Source organism: Raphanus sativus, chromosome 3, assembly GCF_000801105.2.
Source record: "Raphanus sativus cultivar WK10039 chromosome 3, ASM80110v3, whole genome shotgun sequence".
Taxonomy (NCBI): domain Eukaryota; kingdom Viridiplantae; phylum Streptophyta; class Magnoliopsida; order Brassicales; family Brassicaceae; genus Raphanus; species Raphanus sativus.
In genome coordinates, this window is record NC_079513.1 from 24888359 (window position 1) to 24911039 (window position 22681).

At 37.0% G+C, this 22681-nt stretch overlaps 7 protein-coding genes and 1 long non-coding RNA gene across 9 annotated transcripts; 4 read left to right on the forward strand and 4 right to left on the reverse strand.

Annotated features, from left to right (window-relative positions):
• Nucleotides 1-1434: 1434 nt before the first annotated feature.
• LOC108846925 (26S proteasome regulatory subunit 8 homolog A) lies at nucleotides 1435-4199 on the forward strand. Its single transcript, XM_018620105.2, is given in 10 exon segments — nucleotides 1435-1776; nucleotides 1778-1787; nucleotides 2345-2442; nucleotides 2559-2783; nucleotides 2882-2944; nucleotides 3031-3194; nucleotides 3292-3448; nucleotides 3520-3618; nucleotides 3722-3832; nucleotides 3928-4199. Coding segments are annotated over 10 exon segments (1263 nt in total). The 5' UTR covers nucleotides 1435-1581; the 3' UTR covers nucleotides 4069-4199.
• Nucleotides 4200-4863: 664 nt separating this feature from the next.
• LOC108846924 (GTP-binding nuclear protein Ran-2) lies at nucleotides 4864-6097 on the forward strand. The gene is made up of 4 exons (XM_018620104.2): nucleotides 4864-5018; nucleotides 5120-5189; nucleotides 5276-5450; nucleotides 5549-6097. Exons 1-4 carry the CDS (start codon nucleotides 5016-5018, stop codon nucleotides 5964-5966), a joined length of 666 nt encoding a protein of 221 aa, XP_018475606.2. The 5' UTR covers nucleotides 4864-5015; the 3' UTR covers nucleotides 5967-6097.
• A 93-nt stretch (nucleotides 6098-6190) lies between these two features.
• On the reverse strand, nucleotides 6191-7960 carry LOC108846923 (uncharacterized). Its single transcript, XM_018620103.2, has 3 exons — nucleotides 7827-7960; nucleotides 6961-7359; nucleotides 6191-6863 (listed from the first exon to the last, which is right to left on the reverse strand). The coding sequence occupies exons 2-3, from the start codon at nucleotides 7348-7350 to the stop codon at nucleotides 6333-6335; spliced, it is 921 nt and encodes a 306-aa protein (XP_018475605.1). The 5' UTR covers nucleotides 7351-7359; nucleotides 7827-7960; the 3' UTR covers nucleotides 6191-6332.
• Nucleotides 7961-8749: 789 nt separating this feature from the next.
• On the reverse strand, nucleotides 8750-11657 carry LOC108846922 (tRNA dimethylallyltransferase 9). The gene is made up of 11 exons (XM_018620102.2): nucleotides 11244-11657; nucleotides 10942-10995; nucleotides 10754-10796; nucleotides 10548-10656; nucleotides 10247-10445; nucleotides 9928-10156; nucleotides 9722-9816; nucleotides 9542-9636; nucleotides 9361-9436; nucleotides 9123-9262; nucleotides 8750-9033 (listed from the first exon to the last, which is right to left on the reverse strand). The coding sequence occupies exons 1-11, from the start codon at nucleotides 11502-11504 to the stop codon at nucleotides 8934-8936; spliced, it is 1401 nt and encodes a 466-aa protein (XP_018475604.1). The 5' UTR covers nucleotides 11505-11657; the 3' UTR covers nucleotides 8750-8933.
• Nucleotides 11658-12601: 944 nt separating this feature from the next.
• Nucleotides 12602-13083, reverse strand: LOC108845578 (uncharacterized). Its single transcript, XM_018618768.2, has one exon. The coding sequence runs from the start codon at nucleotides 12846-12848 to the stop codon at nucleotides 12624-12626; it is 225 nt and encodes a 74-aa protein (XP_018474270.1). The 5' UTR covers nucleotides 12849-13083; the 3' UTR covers nucleotides 12602-12623.
• Nucleotides 13084-13672: 589 nt separating this feature from the next.
• Nucleotides 13673-15294, reverse strand: LOC108846921 (uncharacterized). Its single transcript, XR_001948840.2, has 3 exons — nucleotides 14626-15294; nucleotides 14094-14488; nucleotides 13673-13980 (listed from the first exon to the last, which is right to left on the reverse strand). It is a non-coding gene; the product is annotated as an uncharacterized LOC108846921 (long non-coding RNA).
• Nucleotides 15295-16546: 1252 nt separating this feature from the next.
• On the forward strand, nucleotides 16547-18051 carry LOC108846920 (probable receptor-like protein kinase At5g20050). The gene has a single exon (XM_018620101.2). It carries the CDS (start codon nucleotides 16658-16660, stop codon nucleotides 18035-18037), a length of 1380 nt encoding a protein of 459 aa, XP_018475603.1. The 5' UTR covers nucleotides 16547-16657; the 3' UTR covers nucleotides 18038-18051.
• Nucleotides 18052-19654: 1603 nt separating this feature from the next.
• LOC108846919 (uncharacterized) lies at nucleotides 19655-22213 on the forward strand. Of its 2 annotated transcripts, none has more exons than XM_018620100.2 (9): nucleotides 19655-19755; nucleotides 20150-20219; nucleotides 20306-20417; nucleotides 20654-20690; nucleotides 20807-20876; nucleotides 21130-21234; nucleotides 21319-21469; nucleotides 21559-21638; nucleotides 21794-22213. In XM_018620100.2, the coding sequence occupies exons 2-9, from the start codon at nucleotides 20186-20188 to the stop codon at nucleotides 21964-21966; spliced, it is 762 nt and encodes a 253-aa protein (XP_018475602.1). In that variant the 5' UTR covers nucleotides 19655-19755; nucleotides 20150-20185; the 3' UTR covers nucleotides 21967-22213. The 2 variants fall into 2 exon arrangements, with proteins under 2 accessions (XP_018475602.1, XP_056861291.1); XM_057005311.1 differs by having other exon boundaries at nucleotides 19660-19755; nucleotides 20156-20219.
• The last annotated feature ends 468 nt before the right edge of the window (nucleotides 22214-22681 follow it).

The window sequence follows — 22681 nt, forward strand, 5'->3', positions numbered from 1 at the left end:
AATAGAGAGAAAGAAAAGCAAATCTGATTTTGACTTGAAAAAACAAAACAAAATCGTCTAACGAAGAAAGATCTGACAAAGCGGAATGAAAAGTTGATCATTAGATTGACATTTATATCAAAATATATATATTTGATGACCCTCATCTCCCTCTTGTAAGAGGGATAAGAAAGATGTCCCGACTGTCTTAACCTATAGTTTTAGCGTGTACGTATTGATTACTGTATAAACTGTGGAAGTGTCATGCATTGCCGCTTAAGGCGAGTGATAGAGAACCGCAATATGCTTGGTTCATGCTAGAAATGGTAGTACGGAGAACTATGATGATCAGGTCCAACGGGCAGTGGCGGAGCCAGCCAAAGTATTTACCAGGGTCAAGTTGAGAGTCAATATAAAAATTACATGGATCAGCAGGCTATTTTACTATATTTTCTCAGTCTTTTCTACAAAAATACAAATAAAAAAAAAATTCTTGATTTCGCATGGATCATATGACCCCTCTCATTGTTAACTACCTCCGCCACTGCCGACGGGTCATGGCAACTAGGATCTTTGATACATGGAAACTTGGAAGTAATAATCAAACAGAGTGTTTGATAAATAAAAAGTGAAAACTTGATAGACAAAAACTCATTAAAATTTCAAATAAAATATAAAAATATTTTTTATTTACTTCTCACCAATACTAGAAATTAAAATATCTTTACGAAAACCATCCATAGAAAGAGAAAGGAAAATGGTTAAAGCTTTTTATTAATAGTTTAATAAAAATCAAAATAATTAGTATTAAATTTAGAAAATACCATAGGATTGTCCTAAAAATATTTCATCACAACTATGGTATACAATCAAAATGATCAAAATATGTTTCATTAAATATATAAAAAATATTTTTTATTAATGATTTTATTAATCTACACCAAGAGTTTACATTTAGGGAAATGTGGTTTTGGGGTGGGGGCAATCATCTCATTTCCCACATGAGAATTAGTATATTATAGCGTTCTGTGTTTTTATAAGGTGAACAAAAGTAACAAAAAGACATATTTTGTGGCTAAGGTTTTTCATTTAAAAGTTGGAGGATAAAATTGTCATAAAGCAAATGGGATCTCTGAGACATGGTGGCTTGGAAGTGATAATCAAACTAAACTAAGTTTTGATTAGTAACGTTTGGTAAATAAAAAGTGAAGACAAAATAGACAAAAATTTATTTAAAACTTTGAACAAAATATTAAAAATATTTGTTTATTTGTTTTTCACCAAAACTAGAAAGTAAAATAACTTTTCAAAAATTTCCGTAAGAAGAGAAAGAAAAATGGATAAAACCCATATATCAATAGTTTGACAAAATAATTAGTATACAATTTAAACCAATTCAATTTCTTTAAATATGTATCCACCTATTATACTCGTAAAAAAACAAATATTAAGGAAAGGAAAAAAAAGTACATGTCTTGTTGGATAAGCCAAGATTCCAACTTATAAGACGGCTTAGCTCTCGTCCCTGTGATCCATCGTCGTCGCCAATACTAGATCGCTCGCTCGCTCTCGTCGATAATTTTCGCAACCACCGACAAAAAAATGGCGGCCGTAGGAATCGAGTCGAGGCGTTCCGAGACCGCGATGGAGGCTGAAACCTGCAACGTCAAGGGAGCGGTGGCGAAACAAGGAGAGGGGCTTAAGCAGTACTATCTCCAGCACATCGACGAGCTCCAGCGTCTTCTCCGCCACAAAACTAACAACCTCAATCGCCTCGAAGCTCAGAGGAACGATCTCAAACTCTCGAGGTTCCCTTTCATTAACCAACCCTAATTTCTTACTTATTTTTCCCCCATGGAATCAAATTTGGATCGTGTTCTTAGGTTTAAGTAATCTCGGATTTCGTGTTAGGGCTTTTCGATTGTTTGGATTTGAGGTTTCATGATCTGGAATTGGTTTGGATGTGATGAGTCCTGTTTAGATTTCTTGATTCCGTTTGATCCTTAGCAGCTTCTGTGGACTGTTGCGAGGAGCATAATTAGATTAATAAACTGTTGTTCAGAAGTATGCAATAATAGTTCTTCTTTTGCTCTCTTAGTCGTATAGTAGTACTGGTCTAAAGAGTGCCTATAAGGTGTTTATACCAATAATCAATGATTTGGAAAAAAAAAAATTAAAGAAGAGACAGATTTAGTGTTCATAGTATCGTGGTCAGCATCATGCTTATCCTTGGATTGTTTTTGATTAGTATTATAGTTTCTAGTTTAATTCTTTGGCACTAAAATTATTTCTCAACTATAATTTCAAACCTTTTTGACATTTTTTTTTTTTTTACCTTTTTGACAATTGTTTGTGAACTAAACAGTACGAATGCTGAGGGAGGAGTTGCAGCTGCTTCAGGAACCTGGCTCCTATGTGGGTGAAGTGGTCAAAGTGATGGGGAAAAACAAGGTCTTGGTTAAGGTATGAATCCTTTTACTGTAGCATGTTTTTTTTTGGGGTATTAAATTGGCTCTTTATTGTTGTTGTAATCTTATGAACATAGCTATCAGTGAAGCTAAACTCCCTTTTTTTTCCAGGTTCATCCAGAGGGGAAGTATGTTGTTGATATTGACAAAAGCATAGACATAACGAAGCTTACACCATCAACAAGAGTTGCTCTCCGTAATGATAGCTATGTTCTCCACCTTGTCCTGCCAAGTAAAGTTGATCCCCTGGTTAACCTTATGAAAGTTGAGAAGGTTCCTGACTCCACTTACGACATGATTGGTGGTCTTGACCAGCAAATTAAGGAAATTAAGGAGGTATGCTTGATCAGTCATTGGTTTTGTTTTGCTATTCCCCCTGTTGTTTCAAATGCTTTTTAATATTTTTTATAATGTCTTAAATTGTTCTTCATCAGGTCATTGAGCTACCAATCAAGCATCCTGAATTGTTCGAGTCTCTTGGAATCGCTCAGCCAAAGGTACACATCATTTGAAAACTTTTTTTGTTGTGTATTGTAACTATGTTAAGTAGATTAGAGATGATTTCATCCTCGTTTCTTTCTAGGGTGTGTTGTTATATGGTCCACCTGGAACTGGGAAGACACTCTTGGCTCGGGCTGTGGCACATCACACTGACTGTACGTTCATCAGAGTTTCTGGTTCCGAGCTGGTCCAGAAATACATTGGAGAAGGTTCTAGAATGGTCAGAGAACTTTTTGTGATGGCAAGGTTTGTGTATGCTAGACCCTACTTTGAAATTTCAAGTATGGTAAAAATAGTGCCTGTTGACTTATCTTAACTATTCCTGATGGTTTATGGTATTTAGGGAGCATGCACCATCGATCATCTTCATGGATGAAATCGATAGTATCGGGTCTGCTCGTATGGAATCTGGAAGTGGAAACGGTGACAGTGAGGTTCAGCGGACTATGCTTGAGCTTCTCAATCAACTTGACGGTTTCGAAGCGTCAAACAAGATCAAGGTACTTGTTGAATTTGTTTAGGACATTCTCTTGTAGACAAACTCATTAATAATCTCAAATGACTGGTGCAGGTTCTGATGGCGACAAATCGTATAGATATTCTGGATCAAGCTCTTCTCAGGCCAGGAAGGATTGATAGGAAAATTGAATTCCCAAATCCTAATGAAGATGTAATGATTTGTGCCTATTTAGCATATTATCGAGTTGCTCCTGTAGTAGATGATAGGTTGTAGAACATGTTCGGCTGATGTATTTCCTAAACTTGTGTTGCAGTCACGTTTTGATATCTTGAAGATCCACTCGAGGAAAATGAATTTGATGCGTGGAATTGATCTGAAGAAGATTGCAGAGAAGATGAATGGTGCTTCAGGTGCTGAGCTGAAGGTAAACTGTTTTTGCTCCCTTACTTCTTCTCTCTCGGTCCCTCTCTCTCTCTCACTCACTCTCGTTCTCTTATGCTATTGGTTATAAATGGTCAGGCTGTGTGCACGGAGGCAGGCATGTTTGCTCTGAGGGAGAGGAGAGTACACGTGACACAGGAAGACTTTGAGATGGCGGTGGCGAAGGTTATGAAGAAAGACACAGAGAAGAACATGTCTCTGCGTAAGCTGTGGAAGTAGGAATATCAATCTGTTCTCTGTTCTTTCCAGAATCTCTTCTGTTTTTTTCTTTAAGCGTTTGAAAACAGAGTTTTTTTTTACTGCCTAAACACTATTGTGTACTTGAAATGTTAGCATACCAGTTCCGAGTTCATCGTGTTAAACTAAGAGAGATTTTTCAAAAAAAAACCCAGCAAAGAGTACAATCTGATTACATTTAACTGTTTCGATCTAAGAGAGAACCATTCAGAAGTAGGTTTAATATCATATAGAATAACATCGGATTATATATGCAACCTTGGTATTAGGAGTAGACAAAAGTGAAACGTGACAAAACAATCGCTATTGCTCTGAATGTGACCTTCTTCACCAAGTCTCTGTAATCATCTCCGTCAGAAAAGTTCTATTTTTCCCGTTGATGATTTACTTTCTTCATTTCCGACATGTATGATACGATACGTTGGCAAGATTTTTAATATACAAACCCTGGTCGGATAATAATTGATTTTGTAATAATGTATCGTAGTAGAAATAAATTGATGATTGTCAATCGCAACGTATATTTTCAGTTCTCCAAAAAAAACGTATATTGAAGGAATTTGTTTTTTTTATTAAAACATTGAGAGGAAGTTTGAATTTCAAATTTGATAAGGGGAATAAAATAACATTATTTCTGAAAGAAAAAAAAGGAAAAAAAAAATTAATTGTGTGTCAGTGTCGGAAAGACCCGCGTGGAACTAAAGCTAGAAAAGATCCAACGGTGGACAAAGCTGCGTTACAATTGCAGAACCATCAGAAAGAAACCAATCCAACGGTCTTAAGAATAGCGTCATACCTAAGCGAAAAACCCTTCCCCTTATTTCCTCTTTTAAAAACCCCCAATCTCGCCGCTTCTCTTCATAAACATCATCATCATCAATCTCCACGCACACACAAATACATCGCCCAATTCTCTCGATCCCGACAACATGGTAACGTTCTCCTCGATCTTATACTGTCTTCATCATCGTTCTTTGTTTCTTGGTTGTGTTTATTCCAAAAATCATCATATATATGTTATGTTGTTGTTCAGGCTCTACCTAACCAGCAAACCGTCGATTACCCTAGCTTCAAGCTCGTTATCGTTGGTGACGGAGGCACAGGTAACGAACCACCCCCTTCTTCTATACTACTCTCTACTCGCTGTTGTTATTCAGTGGATCACATTGTCTTTGTGTTTCTGTTACAGGAAAAACAACTTTTGTCAAGAGACATCTTACCGGAGAGTTTGAGAAGAAGTATGAACCTACAATTGGTGTGGAGGTTCACCCTCTAGATTTCTTCACAAACTGCGGCAAGATCCGTTTCTACTGCTGGGATACCGCCGGTCAAGAGAAGTTCGGTGGCCTTAGAGATGGTTACTAGTAAGTAATTATTTTATTGAATTAGCTCTGGTTATAGGATTTGGTTATATATAAAAAAAAATTAATATGTTTTTTCTTTTCTAATTTAACTTTTGCAGCATCCACGGTCAATGCGCGGTGATCATGTTCGACGTGACGGCGCGTCTAACGTACAAGAACGTCCCCACGTGGCACCGAGACCTCTGCCGTGTGTGCGAGAACATCCCCATCGTTTTGTGCGGGAACAAGGTGGACGTGAAGAACAGGCAGGTGAAGGCGAAGCAGGTGACGTTTCACAGGAAGAAGAATCTTCAGTACTACGAGATATCCGCCAAGAGCAACTACAACTTCGAGAAGCCCTTCTTGTACTTAGCTAGGAAGCTCGCCGGAGACCAGAACCTTCACTTTGTCGAGTCCCCGGCTCTCGCTCCCCCCGAGGTTCACATCGACTTTGCTGAGCAGCAGAAGAACGAGGCTGATCTCATCGCCGCCGCGGCTCAGCCTCTTCCTGATGATGATGATGACGCTTTTGAGTAAAAAAGAAGCTGCTTCCACTATGTCTGAGAAGCTGTTTGCTTTTGTGTCTGATTCTCTCTCTTTTGTTTTTTTGGTTTCTTCTCTGTGTTGCATTGATGTTAACATATAAAATGAGAACTAAATTGGGATTATTTCGTTTGGGAATAGAGCAACTTGTTTTTTTAACTTTTTTTTTTTTTTTTGGAACACCTTGTTTTTTTTAACCTAAAGAGATAAAATGAGACTTGCAGGAATCAATCATATAATATATACTTTGAAGGTCTCTCTCAAGTAACCATAAGGAGAAAAATAAACATGTTCAAATACAACCTAGGCTCAACTTTTTATTCTATGTAACACAAGTTGTAGTTGGCAATGATGCTCTTGCTATCTGTATGATGTACTGTTATCATCAGAGATGAGGTTTCTTATCTGCATCAGATGTTCCTCATTGGAGATGTTCAACCTCAGACGGAGATTTGTGATCCAGGTTTCTTGTTCCCATGTTATGTTGGGTCCTGATGATGCGTGCAGTCTCCCAATGCTGAATCGGTATGCATCCAGCTCTTGCCTGTGAACATCCAACTTATTCTCGATCTTGATGCTTTGGTGGCCATAAGAGGATGATGACTCTGTGTCACTAGAGTCACCAGTTTCTATGGGACGATGGAAAGAGACAGTAGTTAAACCATAGGTGTCCATGTTACAACTACCAACAGAAGACGCAACACTCTCTCTGTCTTCTTCTTTTTTTCCTTCAACTTGTCTAGTTTGATTGTGTGGTTCAACCAAAGTGTATGTCCTTTTCTTTGGACCTTTTACGTGAGACTCATTGAGCTTCTCAGATGAAACACACTTCAGATTCAGCTTTCTCCGTAACTTTCCTGTCGAAGTCTGTGCACTTAATCTCGATGTACCCTTTAGCCAAGTGGTATACAAAACAAATGTCAGCTTAAGAAACAGCTTTGAATGATATTTGACAAAAAGGAGAAACAGAAATAAAGAAAAAAAGTACCTGCCCGACCATGATCCACTCGTTGTCTTGCCAAGATTGTCTAACTCGAATGTCGGATTTGTTTGCCCTGAGAGTCAACGAGGAACCAAGTAACCTAACCAAAACACAATCATTCTCCAAAACGTTGGAAACGATTGCAATCTTCCAGGAACAACTCTCTAAAACCTCAACAAGGTCACCAGGAGCCCAAGAATGTAGAACTTGAAAAGGAGGAGGAGGAGGCTCAGGTCTCATGCTCTTCCTCGGTACCCTCTCTGTAGTACCTTCACTATCATACATGACAGTGTAATAATGCCCATTACCAGTTATAATCTCAGCAGATCGCCAAGCACCAGATGGAACTGATGATTTGGTCAACACTTCTACTTTAGTTCCTTTCTTGAATCTCATGGTTCCAAACTGCTTATAAGATAACAATCAGATACTACTATGCAAAGAGACTCTCAACTTCTTTTTTATCCACAAGGCATTTTTTTTCTACTGAGTTCAAACCACAAAAAAAAACAAGAGAAAAGCAAAACATCCAATGAAGCAAGGCAGTAAAAAATTCACAAGAGTATTTTTATGATGATTGATGATCCATTGCAAATATAAGTTGGAGCAAGTAGATCCCATGAGAATCTAACTTCAGCTTCAATCTATTGTTGTCATAAAACGTTTCAGATTCTTTTGCTTCACAATCACCAGATTGCATAAAAGTCATATAAACTGTTTAATGAAAATTGAAAGTGTGATGATTACTCAATCTCTAGGATCACTCTTCAAGATATTAAAGGAGAAAGACAATCTCTAAAACAATATTCATTGTTAAGCAGACAATCAAGAGAGTAAAAACTCAAAATTTTTGAATTAAAAATTATGTTTACCTTAAAGAAAAGAATGTTTATTAGCACGCAAAGGAAGACATCATTCTTTCTGCTTCCACAAACAACAACAAAGCTTCATCTATTTTCTTTTTAATTTTCTGGGCAACCAAACAAGGATCAAAGAGGCAATGGAAGAAAAAAAACTTATATGCTAATATAAAAATATATAAGTTTAGGCTTTTTACACGTCAGCAAGCCAAAAACAAAATCCATATAAGGTTAGCCAGTTTTAATTTTGAAGGAAAAGAATCCAAAATGAAGAAGAAAATAATAGTTCTAAGTTGCGGACTTGTAACACCCGTTGGGCTTTGGCGTTGTTTATCCATCAAAACCGCATGAGAAATGGCCCTTTGTTTGCTTCTATTCGAAGAACAATGGCTATCGTCTCGTTTTGGAGTTTAGGCAAAGCCATTTGTATATAGAAATGCATTCATTAACAGTGTCGTCATTACGTAGACGTTAGATGTTCAGAGGATGAAAACGTTAAAAACAGGAATGAAAAAAAAAAGCGACGAATATCCGTAGTGTTATTTGTTTTATATTATTCTTGTTGGTGAGCAGCACGAGCAATGTGCGTGTTCAGGTGTGCCAAAAGAGCTCTACTTAAATTACCAATTCTTTATCAAGCAAAAAAGTTTACGACAGAACAAAAAAAAAAACAAAAGAAGCGTTACGGGGGATGGATGATCAGTTCAGGTGGCCACTACACTTTTGAATATAATACTTTTGGCTTCTAACGCACCCAAAATGTTGTAGTAATAATCATGTCGCTGTCTTGCAGTATTTGATTTACATTTACTTGATTCACAATGGATAAACGACACCAACTCTTTAAGTCTATTTGAATGCAATCATCTAAAATAAAAATATTCTATGCCCACTTTAACCGTATGAGGATGAATCTGAGATTGATGCATATAACATGGGAGTGAATTTAAGATTTATAAGTGAAACGTAGGCGAATAAAATGTTTGTTCATACAAAAAAAAAAAGAAGAAGCTAATCTAAAACCTTGTCGACTCGTGCATTCATACAAGAAAAAACACATTTGCTATTGTTTTGTTTCTTTTTTGGCTTCTCCGGGTAGAAAGAAAGCGTGTAAGTGGGTTATATTGCTGCTCCTTCCACGCATGAAACTTCACTCTTACATCCTTCACTTCTGATCCACTCCAACACCGAAGAACAGTCCTCTCTTCCAATGAAATGCCTTCACAAAACAGACTCACAAATCCATAACCAAAATGTTTATATAATAGCCAACAAAACAGAATATAACTCATCGAGTCTTCTCTGTACCTATTTCTAGGGCGGTACGCCTTTAGTGCATTAGCTTCTCGAGAGTTTCTCATGTCTTTGTTCATCCTGATAGAATCAGGCACCACCAGCGTCTCTGTTTCCTTCTCGTAAGCATGATAAATGAACTCAAGTATTGTATCCTGCGACCGAGGAGGACAAATGATATGATTGTATCACCAGCAAACCAATAGTTACATAAGAGATTGAATAGAATCAGACACATGTATGTATAGTATACCAGAGGTTTAGAAGCGTTAAGCCAGTGGTACATAGGCTCACACCTGAACCATGTCATTTGCCTTTTTGCAAAGTTCCTGCATCATCAATCAACCAAACTAAGTTAAGATACGAATCTTTCTGAAAAATAGCAAACATAACTTCAATTTTCAGTCAGTTCAAGTCCTATGCAGAAGAGTCACCTGGAAACTTGCTGAAACTTGTTCAAAAACCCATAGAACTCTCCAGGGGAACTTACACCCCCTTGTCGACGACATTTCGATAGATATTCCATGGCCTGAAAAAAAATGAGGAATCATGTTTCCACCGTTGCAGAAGCCTTAGCTAATTACAATCATCATATAGATAATAAAGAGCTTTACCTGTCTGTAACCAATGGCCCTAGTTGCGGAGTTTGTGTTTGGAAGAAGACCAAGATCAAGAAGCCATCTAGCTTCTGATAAAACTCCATTGGCACCTGAAGTTTGAGAAACAAATAAGCAATATCAAAGAAGACAACCTCAGAAGAGCATGCCATTGTTATCCTTGCAAGATAATATACTAAAACTAAGTAGCTGCAGTTGCTAACCTGAGAGCATATCTTCACATCTGAAGTCAATAGATCTATAGAGATCAATCCGTGGGCTTGACAAGAAAAAACAAAGGAAGTCATAGTCCAAATCTGTATGTATATTTTGAATAGAGATATCACCCGATGAACCATCCTCACTGAAGTCATCATTGGCGTCAGGAGAGTTTAAACTTTCTCGAAAAGAATCATATGGAACACGAAAGGAAGACGGAGGAGATCCAGTCGTCTGCCACGTAAACAAACAAAGTTGTTAAAGCACAAAGACACTTCACCTATCGAGCAAGAACTAACCTTATGATCAAATCATTGTCAAAACCTTGAGTATCTCGAGGCTACGCTTGAGTCTGTACCAATCATTACGAGGTAAAGAAGAGGCTTTCTGATCACCAGCATTGACAACAAACTCAACAGCCGCATCCCAGTTATGATCGGTCTGAAAATCAACTAGCATATCATGGACCTTGGAGATGATCTCTGGAGAAGGTTTAGGCACATCTGGCTTCCCATACATAAACCTAACACATTACCAAGAAAATCACTGATATAAATAAAACCTAACACATTACAAAAGGGCACAAGACAGAGTATATATATATATATATATTCTCATGACATACCATCTCAGGTACAATCCAGTGCCACCTGTGACTATAGGAACACGCCCTCTACTAAGAATGTCTTTAGTAGCTTGCCTTCCATCTTCGAAAAATTGCCCCACAGAATAATCTAATCAAACCATGAAAAACAAGAGTATCATAAGTATTAACATTTGTGGTGTTTGCAACATCAACAAAGTATAGAGAAACAAGAACTGAAGAGAAACCTTGAGATGGATGCAGAATGTCGATAAGATGATGTGGCACCTCCTGAATAATTTTTGCATAAACATATAGAACGTCAAGCTCAAAAAGGTATACACTTTTTGATTCATGCCTCACCAACATCAGATTGAAAAAGACAAAATTGAATAAAGCTTACCAAAATGTATTTATATATATTTCAGAAGGATACCTTTCTATCGCTTGCTGATGGCTTGGCTGATCCAACATCAAGTCCTTTGTACACCTATTGTCGATCAAACAGAAAGCAAGAACCCTTTTTTGTTGTCATCAAACTAAGAAGAAAGAAACTTTCAACTTCAGCATTTCAGACAGAACTGGTTCCAACCATTTGGAGTCTTGAACTGAAAGCACCAGGTGTCATCTTTCTATTCAATACACACTATCAACTGGCCTAGACAAGGGCTCAAGTCCAGAGTCCTAGTTCACTCCTACTGAGCTATTACTAACTTAAACCAGAGAGTATAAATGGACCTGAACGGAGTCAGCACTGATGATTTCGCCGTTGAGACGCTTAGCTAGCTCCAAGGCAAGCCTGCTTTTCCCGGCGCCGGTGGGACCAGATATCACAATCACTTTCTCCTTCTCTGAGTTTCTCTTCTTATTCGAAGTGCTCCCGTTTACAGAATCAGAGCAAGCTGTAGCTCCGCAGAGTCTCCGGCGCAGTACAAGGCACGGCGGTTGCAGTCTCGAGCAACACGAACGTGTCGAGAATACTCCACAGCTAATCACCATTATTGTTACAGGCTTACTCGAAAGTTAAATGAAGCTTTTGAAGATTGAAGACAGCGAGCGAAGGGGATTAGAGAGAAGTTCGGTTCGGTTAGGTTTACAGATTATTGGTGACATGATTTACCAATGATTTAGTTTGATTTATGATCATAACTCAAAAATGTCACCAATCATGATTTATTTTTCATTTTTTGAGTTTACATTTGAGTTATAATGTGTTATCATTGAGGTACCATTTTGAGTTATCCCCTTTGTAAAATTGGTAACTCAAATGATTAATCAACATCAAGCCATTTCGCATGTATTAGAAGTTGAAGTGTTAGTTATTTTATTTTCTATAGATTATCTTACGGTTAGTTTTATCTTTTTTAATAATTTAATATTTTAATTGTATGATAATCATTTCTTACATTTACTTTCCTTCACTCACTAAACTATTTTCAAAACTAGTTAGTCAAACATTTTTATAAATTTCTTATCAGATTTTAATTATTATTTTTAAAATTGTTTCTTTAATTTTAACTATTAACTGTGTTTGATAACTAAAGATTTTATATACAAAATTACATTAATTTATAAATATATTTGCTATAATTTTTGATTATATGTTTACATAAATATATAAATACGTAAATACCTTTGCTATATATTGTATATTAACTAGGTTTGATAACTAAAAATTTTATATACGAAATTATATAAGTATATTTCTTTTATTTTGATTATATATTTTATATTTTCAGGCTATTTTATTTATAAATGTTATTATTTGAAATAAAGACACTACAATTTATACATCGAAAATGTTACTAGTCAGCTATTTAAAAAATTTAATAACTTATATTTTACATCAAACTCACCACATAAATCTACAGTTTCTACCACATAAATTTTACTGGAGTTACATCAAATTGTAACTTTTATTGTAAATCAACTCTAATACAATATGTCACCAGTCGGAGCCATTGTGTTTTTGATTACTCAACGTGCCCAGAATGTTAATTAACAATTGATGAATCCAATTATTGGCAAATATTGTAATTAAAATCATATATTATCAATATCAAAATGATCACAACTAGCAAATATAACGTCCATTTTTACGTACGTCACTAGAGATTATTAGTAACTTGAAAAAGACCAAAGAACAAAAGCACATAAAAAAAGAACAAGAGGGATTATATGAATAGCTCTCTCTCCATTAACAGACTTGTAACTATTATTGTGAAGCATCAGATCCTTCTTGGCAGCGTCATAGACCACGAGCCCGTCGGGGATTGAAGAATCCGGCAAGAGGTTGATCAGAAACTCTTCGGATGGCCGAGAACTAATCTGTAACCTCTGCATCCTGGGGCTTGTTTTGGACTTGGAAACAAATATTACACCAAGGATGTCTCCTTATATGGTTTTGTAACAACTTTGCATGTATAAGGTTCTCTTTTCATCATCATAGTTTCAACAATCTATATATAAGAGTTCAAAAGTCAAAGTGTGTCCTCATAGACATTTAATGTTGCATATTCAAACTCCTAAAGTTATGGCTTAAGTTATGATGGATATGATCAGTGAACTTTACTTTCGAAATGTATAACATCTTGTACCTTGTGGAGCAACTAATAGATGCAGACCTAAAATCATACACGAATATTAAGTATAACAGTTTTTATGGTTTCTCTATTCTCTAGTAAATGCGGCTGTAATTACTGTATTAGTTTTTGGATCAACTAGTTTCATGAAAAAGTTGAAAACCCCGTTTAAAATCACATACTACAAGAAGTTACATGTATGTACTAATCCCTGGCTGCAATAATTAAATTCTCATAGATACATTACGAATCAAGGCATTGAGCATTGACAAGCAAATTACACTAGGGATACAGCTCTTTCAAAACTTCAAGATTTGTGTTTGTTTGAAGGCGAACTTGAAGGTGCACATGTATTTCCCTCAAGTCAAAGTTCGCGTTCATATGACATTAGACTTGTTATTCTTTAATAGAATTTTCTATTGTTATATAATTCTGGAATTTATGTTTTTTTAATATTAATTGTGGAGTATATGCTATAACATTAATACTTCTTCTTCAGTACTAAATTACTAACTCCACATGTGATTAGTTGGCGTGGATTTATAACTCTCTCACATAGGACAATCGGGCTTATCTGTTGTTGGTAGACAAGTCCAAGATAATTAATCGGTAATCGGAGATCCAGATACCCTTTGTTATTATGAAAAAAAAAACGTATGAAGGTTTATCGATATCACATTTTTGTCCACCGCTTTTGTTGCTGGCATATCCAATCATTTAAAAATCCTGTGTTTGACTTATGAAATTTCAGAAATGCTTACAAATCACTCTGCCTACCAATGACCTCACCTTAATTAGTAATACGAAAAAGCATTTTAATTTAAAACAATATATCGAGCCTCAACTCGATATCGATCTGGCCTATTCCCTTTCTTGTGATTAAAGTTTTTTACCTGCCGAAAGCATGTGTTAATCGAATCAACTCTCTCTGCAGTACATTTCTATGGAAAGGAGATATAGAAAGCCAGAACTCAGCAAGAGTAGCGTGGGAGACAGTGGTACTTACAAAGGAACAAGGTGGACTTGGGATAAGAGATCTGGGCGCTTGGAACACTGCTTCCTGTCTGAAACTAATTTGGATGTTGTTCTTCCGTGCGGGATCTGTATGGGTAGCCTGGTTTACGGAAGAGGTGCTTAGAGGATCCGTTCATAACTATTGGACCACCAAACCAAGTGCTTCCTTCTCATGGCTAGCAAATAAACTCCTCAAACTAAGGGGAGTGGTGTTTCCTATGATCAAATTAAGATTAGAGAGTGGGTCTTCTGCAAGATTCTGGTTCGATAATTGGTCACCATTTGGGCAGCTAACGACGTTTCTTGCTAGCTCCTCTTCTAGACTAGGTATACCGGAGAAGGCCTCGGTTGCATCACTATGTAGGAATGGTACCTGGCGGATACCCCCTGCAAGAACAGAAGAACAGTTACAACTGCAAGTCTATCTCACCACTGTATCATTAACTCAAAGTCCAGATTATTTTGAATGGGAACTACAAGGGAAAATGAGCCAAACTTATAGCACGAGAGCTGTTTATAGTTACCTTAGAGGTGAGAGAGCTGCTGTCGCTTGGGCTAACTCAGTCTGGTCTGCTTATGAAATCCCTCGTCATAGCTTCTTGACTTGGCTTGTCATCCAGAATAGATGTCCCACAAAGGATCGTCTCCTGCGCTGGGGATTGCAGGTTTCTCCTCTCTGTGCTCTCTGTAACACAGCTGTGGAATCGCGAAACCATCTATACTATGAGTGCCCTTACAGTAAAGACCTCTGGTCGCTAACTGCGTCTCGCTGTGCTCTAACTCCATTGTATGACTGGGAGCCTACGGTATCACAAATGATCAGCCTTCCCCGGAACAAGAACCGACGCCCTCGCACTCTGCTAGTTCTTCTTGGGTGGAAATCAACGATCTACTGGCTGTGGACTGAAAGGAATGAACGCTTGCACTCAAACAAATTCAGATCAGTTGATGTGCTTTTTCGGATCATTGATCGTCAACTGAGGAATCGTATTCAGAGCTTCAGAGAAACAAACCCTGTGTTGTCTTCTGCGATGATGCAATTGTGGGTCTCCTGAGCTCTTTGATCTCCCCTCAAACGGACTTCTATATCATCGCCTCACCCTCTACTCTATGGGATCTCCGTCAACTAAACTACATGACTTCAACCGTCGTTTTCTTCACTTTGCCTTTGGGCTTCTCTAACTACAAAAAGGTTCACTAATATGAGTTTCTTGAATGGGCTGGGCCCTTGTACTAAAGCCCCTGGCTTATAAACCTTTTGTTTTCTCCCTTTATTTAAATTAATGAAAGCCCAAGTTACAAAAAAAAGTTTTTTACCAGGTTTTTAAGATACTATGAGAATTTTTTCTTCTATAAAATGAAAATATGAAATTGAAGCATAGGTCGGCCAACGAATGGGGAGTGATATCGTATGCCTGATTTCCTCGACCAGATGTGATGAACGAGAGAGATGGAAGTCAGAGAAAGCAGAAAGGGTTGTTAACTGTTAACTAAACGACAACAAATCGTTGACTTAGAAAAAGACAACAAGAATCACGGATAAATAAATAGAAAACGACGTTTTTTTTTGTAAACTATAGAAAACGACGTTTTATAATGCAATAATACATACACATTCTTCTAACTCGAATTTGTTTAATTCCATAAAAAAGTTTCTTATCGCTCATTTATATTATTTTTGAATGCTCAACGGGTAAGTAAACTCGATCGAAGATGACATAATTCTTCATGGCTACGGTTCAGCCTATAAAACGTGTAAACGAGAAAGAGAAACGTGAGGGCGAGTCAGTCACCGATCAAGGCAATGTTTCCGACAGCCAAAGTTAGTTCCGATTCCGAAGCCAACTTAAATGTTTATATTATTCCATTTCACATGTCAAAGTCAACAAATGGCCACGTCCTGCTAATAAATACTTTAGTATAAGTTATTTTCTCAAGGTAGACAGACATTTGAAGCAATTATCAAACCGTTTTTAACATTTTAAAACAAACATTCACAAATCAAAACCCGATATGGCAAATTTTCCACAAACGATTTTGAATGATTTTCAGCCCGCACTTGACCGATTAAACTTGAACAAATACTACATGGCCTCTTTCAGATAATTAAGGACAAACCTGTGGCTATATTTGTAAATTGAATAGTACATGCATGTCTATGTATAAATATAGAAGCTATATTATATTAAATATTCTGTTAACAAAAAGAAAACATGATCAAATTCATTTTTAAAAAAAAATTATTATTTTTACTATAAATAATTTTTGTAGTTTTATAATAACACTGTGATCATTATTTTAAAATCAATGATCATTTTGCTTAAAACAAACAAAATATTATTATATTTGACCACAAATTCAACAACTATTTTAGCTTTGTAATATTTATAAATTATTTGTCATTCAAAATATAACAAAAAAACGATACGATATAACTAGTCTTTATATATATTTTTTGAAATATTTCCTTCCTCTCCTTTGTTCAGCTCACAAGTCACAATGTTCATCTGAACAAAAAAAAAACATGAAGTCAAAGAAGCTCCAAAGCCTCCTGTAATGGAAGACAAGAAAGCAAACATAATCGCCACCATCACCATCCTAACCCTCCTCCTCGTCATAATCGCCGCCCGTGTCTATCTAAAACTCTCCAAGACCTTTTACCTCCTCGCCGGCGTCGACGTCTCCTTGATCCTCGCCGTGTTCTGCTTCCTCGCGATCCGAAACCGTTACAACAGAGAGAAGAAGCTCCTCGAATCAAGATACATCTCCGAGGGAAGAGAGCTCAGGATCGAGTACAGCTTCCTCCGGAAAGTCGCCGGAGTCCCGACGAAGTTCAAGCTCGACGATCTCGAAGAAGCCACCGACGGGTTCCGGATCCAGATCGGGAAAGGCGGGTCGGGTTCGGTGTTCAAAGGTGTTTTAAAAGACGGAAGCCAAGTGGCCGTGAAGAGGATCGAAGGAGAAGAGAAAGGAGAAAGAGAGTTTAGGTCAGAGGTAGCCGCTATAGCTTCCGTGCAGCACAAGAATCTAGTTCGGCTTTACGGTTATTCGTCTGTTAACCGTTACAGGTTCCTCGTCTACGAGTATATACCGAACTCGTCTCTCGACGTGTGGATCTTCCCGGGCAGAGGAGGAAGCAGAAGACTCGGAGGATGCTTGACTTGGGACCAAAGGTACCAAGTTGCGATAGATGTAGCGAAAGCCCTGTCTTATCTTCACAATGACTGTCGGTCCAAGATCTTGCATCTCGACGTTAAGCCGGAAAACATTCTCCTCGACGAGGATTATAGAGCGGTGGTGACGGACTTCGGACTGTCCAAGCTGGTCGCTAGAGATGAGAGCCGAGTTGTGACGGAGATACGCGGCACGTGCGGGTATCTAGCGCCGGAGTGGCTTCTGGAACACGGTATCTCCGAGAAGTCTGATGTTTATAGTTACGGGATCGTGTTGCTAGAGATGATCGGAGGGAGGAGAAGTATATCGAGGGTAGAGAACAAGAACAAGAAGAACGGGAAGAAGAAGAAGAAGTTGGAGTATTTTCCGAGGATTGTGATGGAGAAGATGAGAGAGAGGAGAGTGATGGAGATCGTGGATCAACGGTTGATAGAAGCCAAGGAGGTTAATGATGAAGGGCAAGTGATGAAGTTGGTATATGTGGCGCTTTGGTGTATACAGGAGAAGGCTAAGAATAGGCCTGATATGGCTATGGTGATTGAGATGCTTGAAGGGAGAGTTCATGTGAATGAGCCGCCTGATTCCAAACTTGTTGTGGTCGATCTTTTGGCGGCAGCTGGTGGTGATGATGATGATGATGTTGATGTAACTACAGGTGTGAGAAGGGTTGTGGAGATACCAAGATTGCATATTCAGAGGGAGAGGCATTTTCGTTTTCCGTCTGTTTGCTCTAGTCTCGTATCTCCAGTTTCTCCACGTTAGAGCTTTGGTTTGTTTCTTCTTCTGGTATGTTAATAAGCACAACAAAACATAACTGGAACTTATTCATTGTTCATATTTGTTATAAAATCTAAAACTTAGATTACTTAGTGCTTTATAGTACTCCAGCCTTTGATATGTATAGTAAGCACAATACATTTATAACCAAGATTAGCAAATTAGCTGAGACTATAGGCTATCATAGTATAAACACACATCAGCCCAATTCAAAGTAAGATCCCATCCAATCTAAAAATTTGTATATTATTGATCCAAACCAGCTAAGAAAACAATCGTATGTACTTAACACTTCGAGTAGTAATAATTCAATATTATGTAACGGTAGTGGACATGGATCGTTGGTATTCTAATTCATCTTTGAAATGGTATGAAAGGTCGATGTCTCTATGTTCACTAGAAGTCGTCGTCTACTTTATTTAGTAATAGTTTCTTTGTTTGAACATATCACATGATGTTAAGAGAAGCAGCTATTGTGGACTTTTTACCTCTACTTAACACAGATGATATTCAAGTAGCATCACAGACATGAGACGTTATTAGTAGTCAGATTGAAACATGTAACATTAGCGAAAGTCCAAACACACGTAACTCCAATTCAGTATTGCTTCGGCTTTCTTCTTAGCTTTATGTACTATCACTAACGCAACACTCATGAAAACTCAAGTTCTCAAAATCACTCATTCTCTCTCTACATGTGTGAAATTTTTTGTTTGCTTGAATGGTAAAAAATTACTAAGTATACGTTAGTCCAATTGGATAAAAACTATAAACAAAACCTAGAGATCAAAAGACTGAAAAACAGACCCTTAAGATCTAACAAAAAATGGTGGATGCATATTTTAGCCAACCCATTAATGTTTAAGTCTTCTATATCCATGTTCCAATCCTATATATTATGCAATTTTTTTTCAAATTATAGGATGCAAAATTTGTCTGAAATTTTAGAATACTGTCTATAAAGTCGTTCGTTGTAGTCGTCTGCCGCGGAGAAAACATATCTATCGTACATGAAAAATTGTCCATTGATCCAAGTGTTTCGGAAAAGAGTTTTATTGTAGAATCATTATCCACAGAGTTATTCATTCATGAATATTCAATGTTGCATATAGTTGATTATTATACATAATAGAGTTAGAATTAGAGATTATATACGATGATGTGATGCGTTAACCAGTGTTAAAAAAACTAACAAATATTGTGGTTTACCATGTTGGCCTAGTGATAAAAGATTGTCTAATAGTTATGCCGCCACTCAAATTCAATTCTTGCTGGCAAGATGGGTTTCAGGTAAAGAGTTAAAATCACATTTTTTATCAAAAAGAAATATTGTGGTTTAAGATTATTTTTTTAAAAGAAGGTAAATAGTATAGACACAAAGTCGCAACACACAAACACACAAGTACAAAACCACATGTAGATAGAAGCCCATAATCATAAAGCCTCAACTGAAAGCCTTAATCAAATTAAATTGGTTCAAGAGTAAACCGAAAATCCCAAATTCTCTTATCATGGGTTAAGACTGATCAAAATAGAAAACTCGGGGATAAAAGTCAAAAATCTAATAATTATGGGGCGCTAATGAAAAACAAAAGTTGCGAGCAAAGCCACATAAAAAAATTTTATACGGATTGCTGCCGCTGGAGCTCTTCTAATCTTTTGGTGGCTTCCGTAGACTTCTCCGTCGCTACACCTTTGCCGAGGTAAGATCTGTTTCTGTCTCATCAATGTATCGTTCCGATTTCGTTTACAGTGTTTTTGTTTTAATTTTGTAAAGACAACGACAATTCTGTGTTTTTTTTTGTGTCGACCGATCGAGACATCCTACGTGTTTCGTTCCGATGTACTTTTCCCGGCGAAGTGTACGAACGGGCCTTATATTTTTTTTTAATGAATCTTCTCTATTTACAAGTTTCTGGTGGTTAATAGATAGTTGGAAACAAAAGGGATAAATATTCATGTCTTTTTTAAAAAATTTTTTTTTTGTCTCAGTTTAGAAGTTCTATAGGTTTCTATTCTCTTTTGATGTTTGGTTCGAAACAATGTGGTATTTGTTTTTCTGATGCAACCAACGTGGTGTGTTCCTTTCCCCTGCAGAGCCAGTTTCCTCTCAGCATTACTTGTCATCTCAGAATGAGTCTCTCTGGTGCTGCTGCAGTTGGTTCAAGTTAGTTGTATTCCTCTTTTGTTTTGCTTATTTCTTTGGTCTTGAGTGAGTGAATGATAGGGAATTTGTTGCAAACGTTATTTCAGGCAGAAATTTGAGAAGAGCGGTGGAGTTTGGGAAAACTCATGTGGTTAGGCCCAAAGGGAAGCATCAAGCTACTATTGTCTGGCTACATGGCCTTGGCGACAATGGCTCCAGGTACTTCTTTTATGATGTCTCTGACGTTGTTTGTTTTCATTTTGGATTGTCAACTAGCATCATAGTTTACTATACTCAGCTGAGACAAACTAATTTAAATTGACTATAAAACATTTTTGCTTTTTGTTAAGCCATATTTTCTCCTGGAGTTTTGATTAAATACACAAGTCAGTTTAATAAGTTGGCTGTCATGACCTTAAATCTCTTTTTTTTTTTTAATTTTGTCATTATTGCAGCTGGTCTCAGATGTTGGAGACGCTTCCCCTTCCAAATGTGAGTTACAAGCTTAGCTTTATATGATCTCCAGCAGTTGCCTTAAATTATGTTAAGCGTGCTCAGTTACTTTACCTTTTGTCAATACTAACCCATCTTTGTATCTGTGATGTTAGATCAAATGGATATGCCCGACTGCTCCTTCTCAGCCAATAAGTTTGTTTGGTGGTTTCCCTTCCACAGCTTGTAAGTTATTTTCTACATAGCATTCGTAGTTTATGCTGGTAGAAAGGTCATCTTCTCTAGTGGTGGAGAGTATTAGCCAGCACATAGTTGGTTTGGGCTCCACATCACGAGATCAAAGAATCCTTTTCTATTGTGCTTTCTTAATAATGGGAATCTCTATGCAAAAGTTAATCATCAGAGTCTGAACAGTGAGTGTTTTGTGAGAGAGAGAAAAAAAAGTTTGATGAGTTGCTTGCTACTGTAATTTATGCAGGGTTTGATGTTGTGGACCTGACTGAAGATGGACCTGATGATGTAGAAGGACTGGATGTGACTGCCGAACATGTTGCAAAACTCTTGTCAAACGAGCCTGCTGACAGTAAGACATGTCAACCCATCTCTTTCAGTCTCGTATCGAATCCATTTCTTAAACAAACAATGTTTATCTTTTCATTGCTCACAGTTAAGTTAGGTGTTGGAGGGTTCAGCATGGGTGCGGGGACTTCTCTATATTCTGCGACCTGCTTTGCGCTCGGTAAATATGGAAATGGCAATCCTTACCCTATCAATTTAAGCGCGGTCATTGGCTTGAGCGGGTGGCTTCCTTGTGCCAAGTAAGTGTTCCTCTTTGTGCCAAGTTCAAACGTTCTTCCTTTTTTTTTATAAGAGCTTTTATGGGATTTTTTCTTTTCTTTTCTCGAAGGACACTAACTGGTAAACTAGAAGAGGAGCAGATCAAGAACCGAGCTGCATCGTTACCCATCTTAGTTTGTCATGGAAAAGGTAAAAAAAAAATTTATATTACTCTTAAAAACTTTGAAATGTTTGATCACTCAATATGCATTTATCTTGCCTTGCTGTAAATGCAATCTTACGTTTTAGTTATTTTATCATCTTACTGTTCTTGTGCTGATTGATGTACCCTCTTTGGTTTCCAGGTGATGATGTTGTACCGTTCAAGTTTGGGGAGAAATCATCACAGGCCTTGATAGCACATGGGTTTAAGAAGACGACCTTCAAAGCTTACAGTGGACTTGGTCACTACACAATCCCACAGGAGACGGAGGATCTGTGCTCGTGGTTGACATCCACCCTCGGCCTCGAAGGCTGAAAAGGCTTTTCAATCTGATGAAAAAAAAAACTCGTGAGATTTTTCTTTGAATTGGATTTGGGATCTTTCAGATTTTTTCACTTTCGGATTTGGATCTTGTTACATTTGGGATATTAATGTAAGACTATGCCCTCTCTAGTATTAAAGCTTCTTGTCGTTTGGCACGTCTGAACCGGACCATCGGTAGACGCAGTTGTGTTTGTTTTCTTGTGGTCGAACGGATATTAAACAAAGATTTTCAGTGCTATTATAAGGTTTTGTCTATGTGCCAAAGTTATTATAACGGGAACTGTTTAATTAAAAGTATACTAGGGCGGATATTTATTTTATGTTTTTAATTTTCTTTTAATACTAAATGATGTATTTATAATATTTAAATATAAATTTAGATTGGAAATTTATATTTGTAGTAATAATAAGAAAATTAAAATTAAAATTTTAATAAAATATTCTGATATAGTTTTTAAATTTCTTAATTAAAATAATATAGAGGTGGGTCACATTTTTTTCCAATTCAAAAATCTTAGCATCCCTTAAAAACAAAGAAAATAAAATTATAAATACATAAAACATATAGTCATATTTGGAACTATAATTTCTATTAAAATAATTTTTTTTAAATAATGTTGCTGTTTTTGTTTATTTCTAGAGCTTGACCCGTGACCGTATAAATATTTTCTTTCACTTTATTTTTTTTTATATATTAATGGTATAC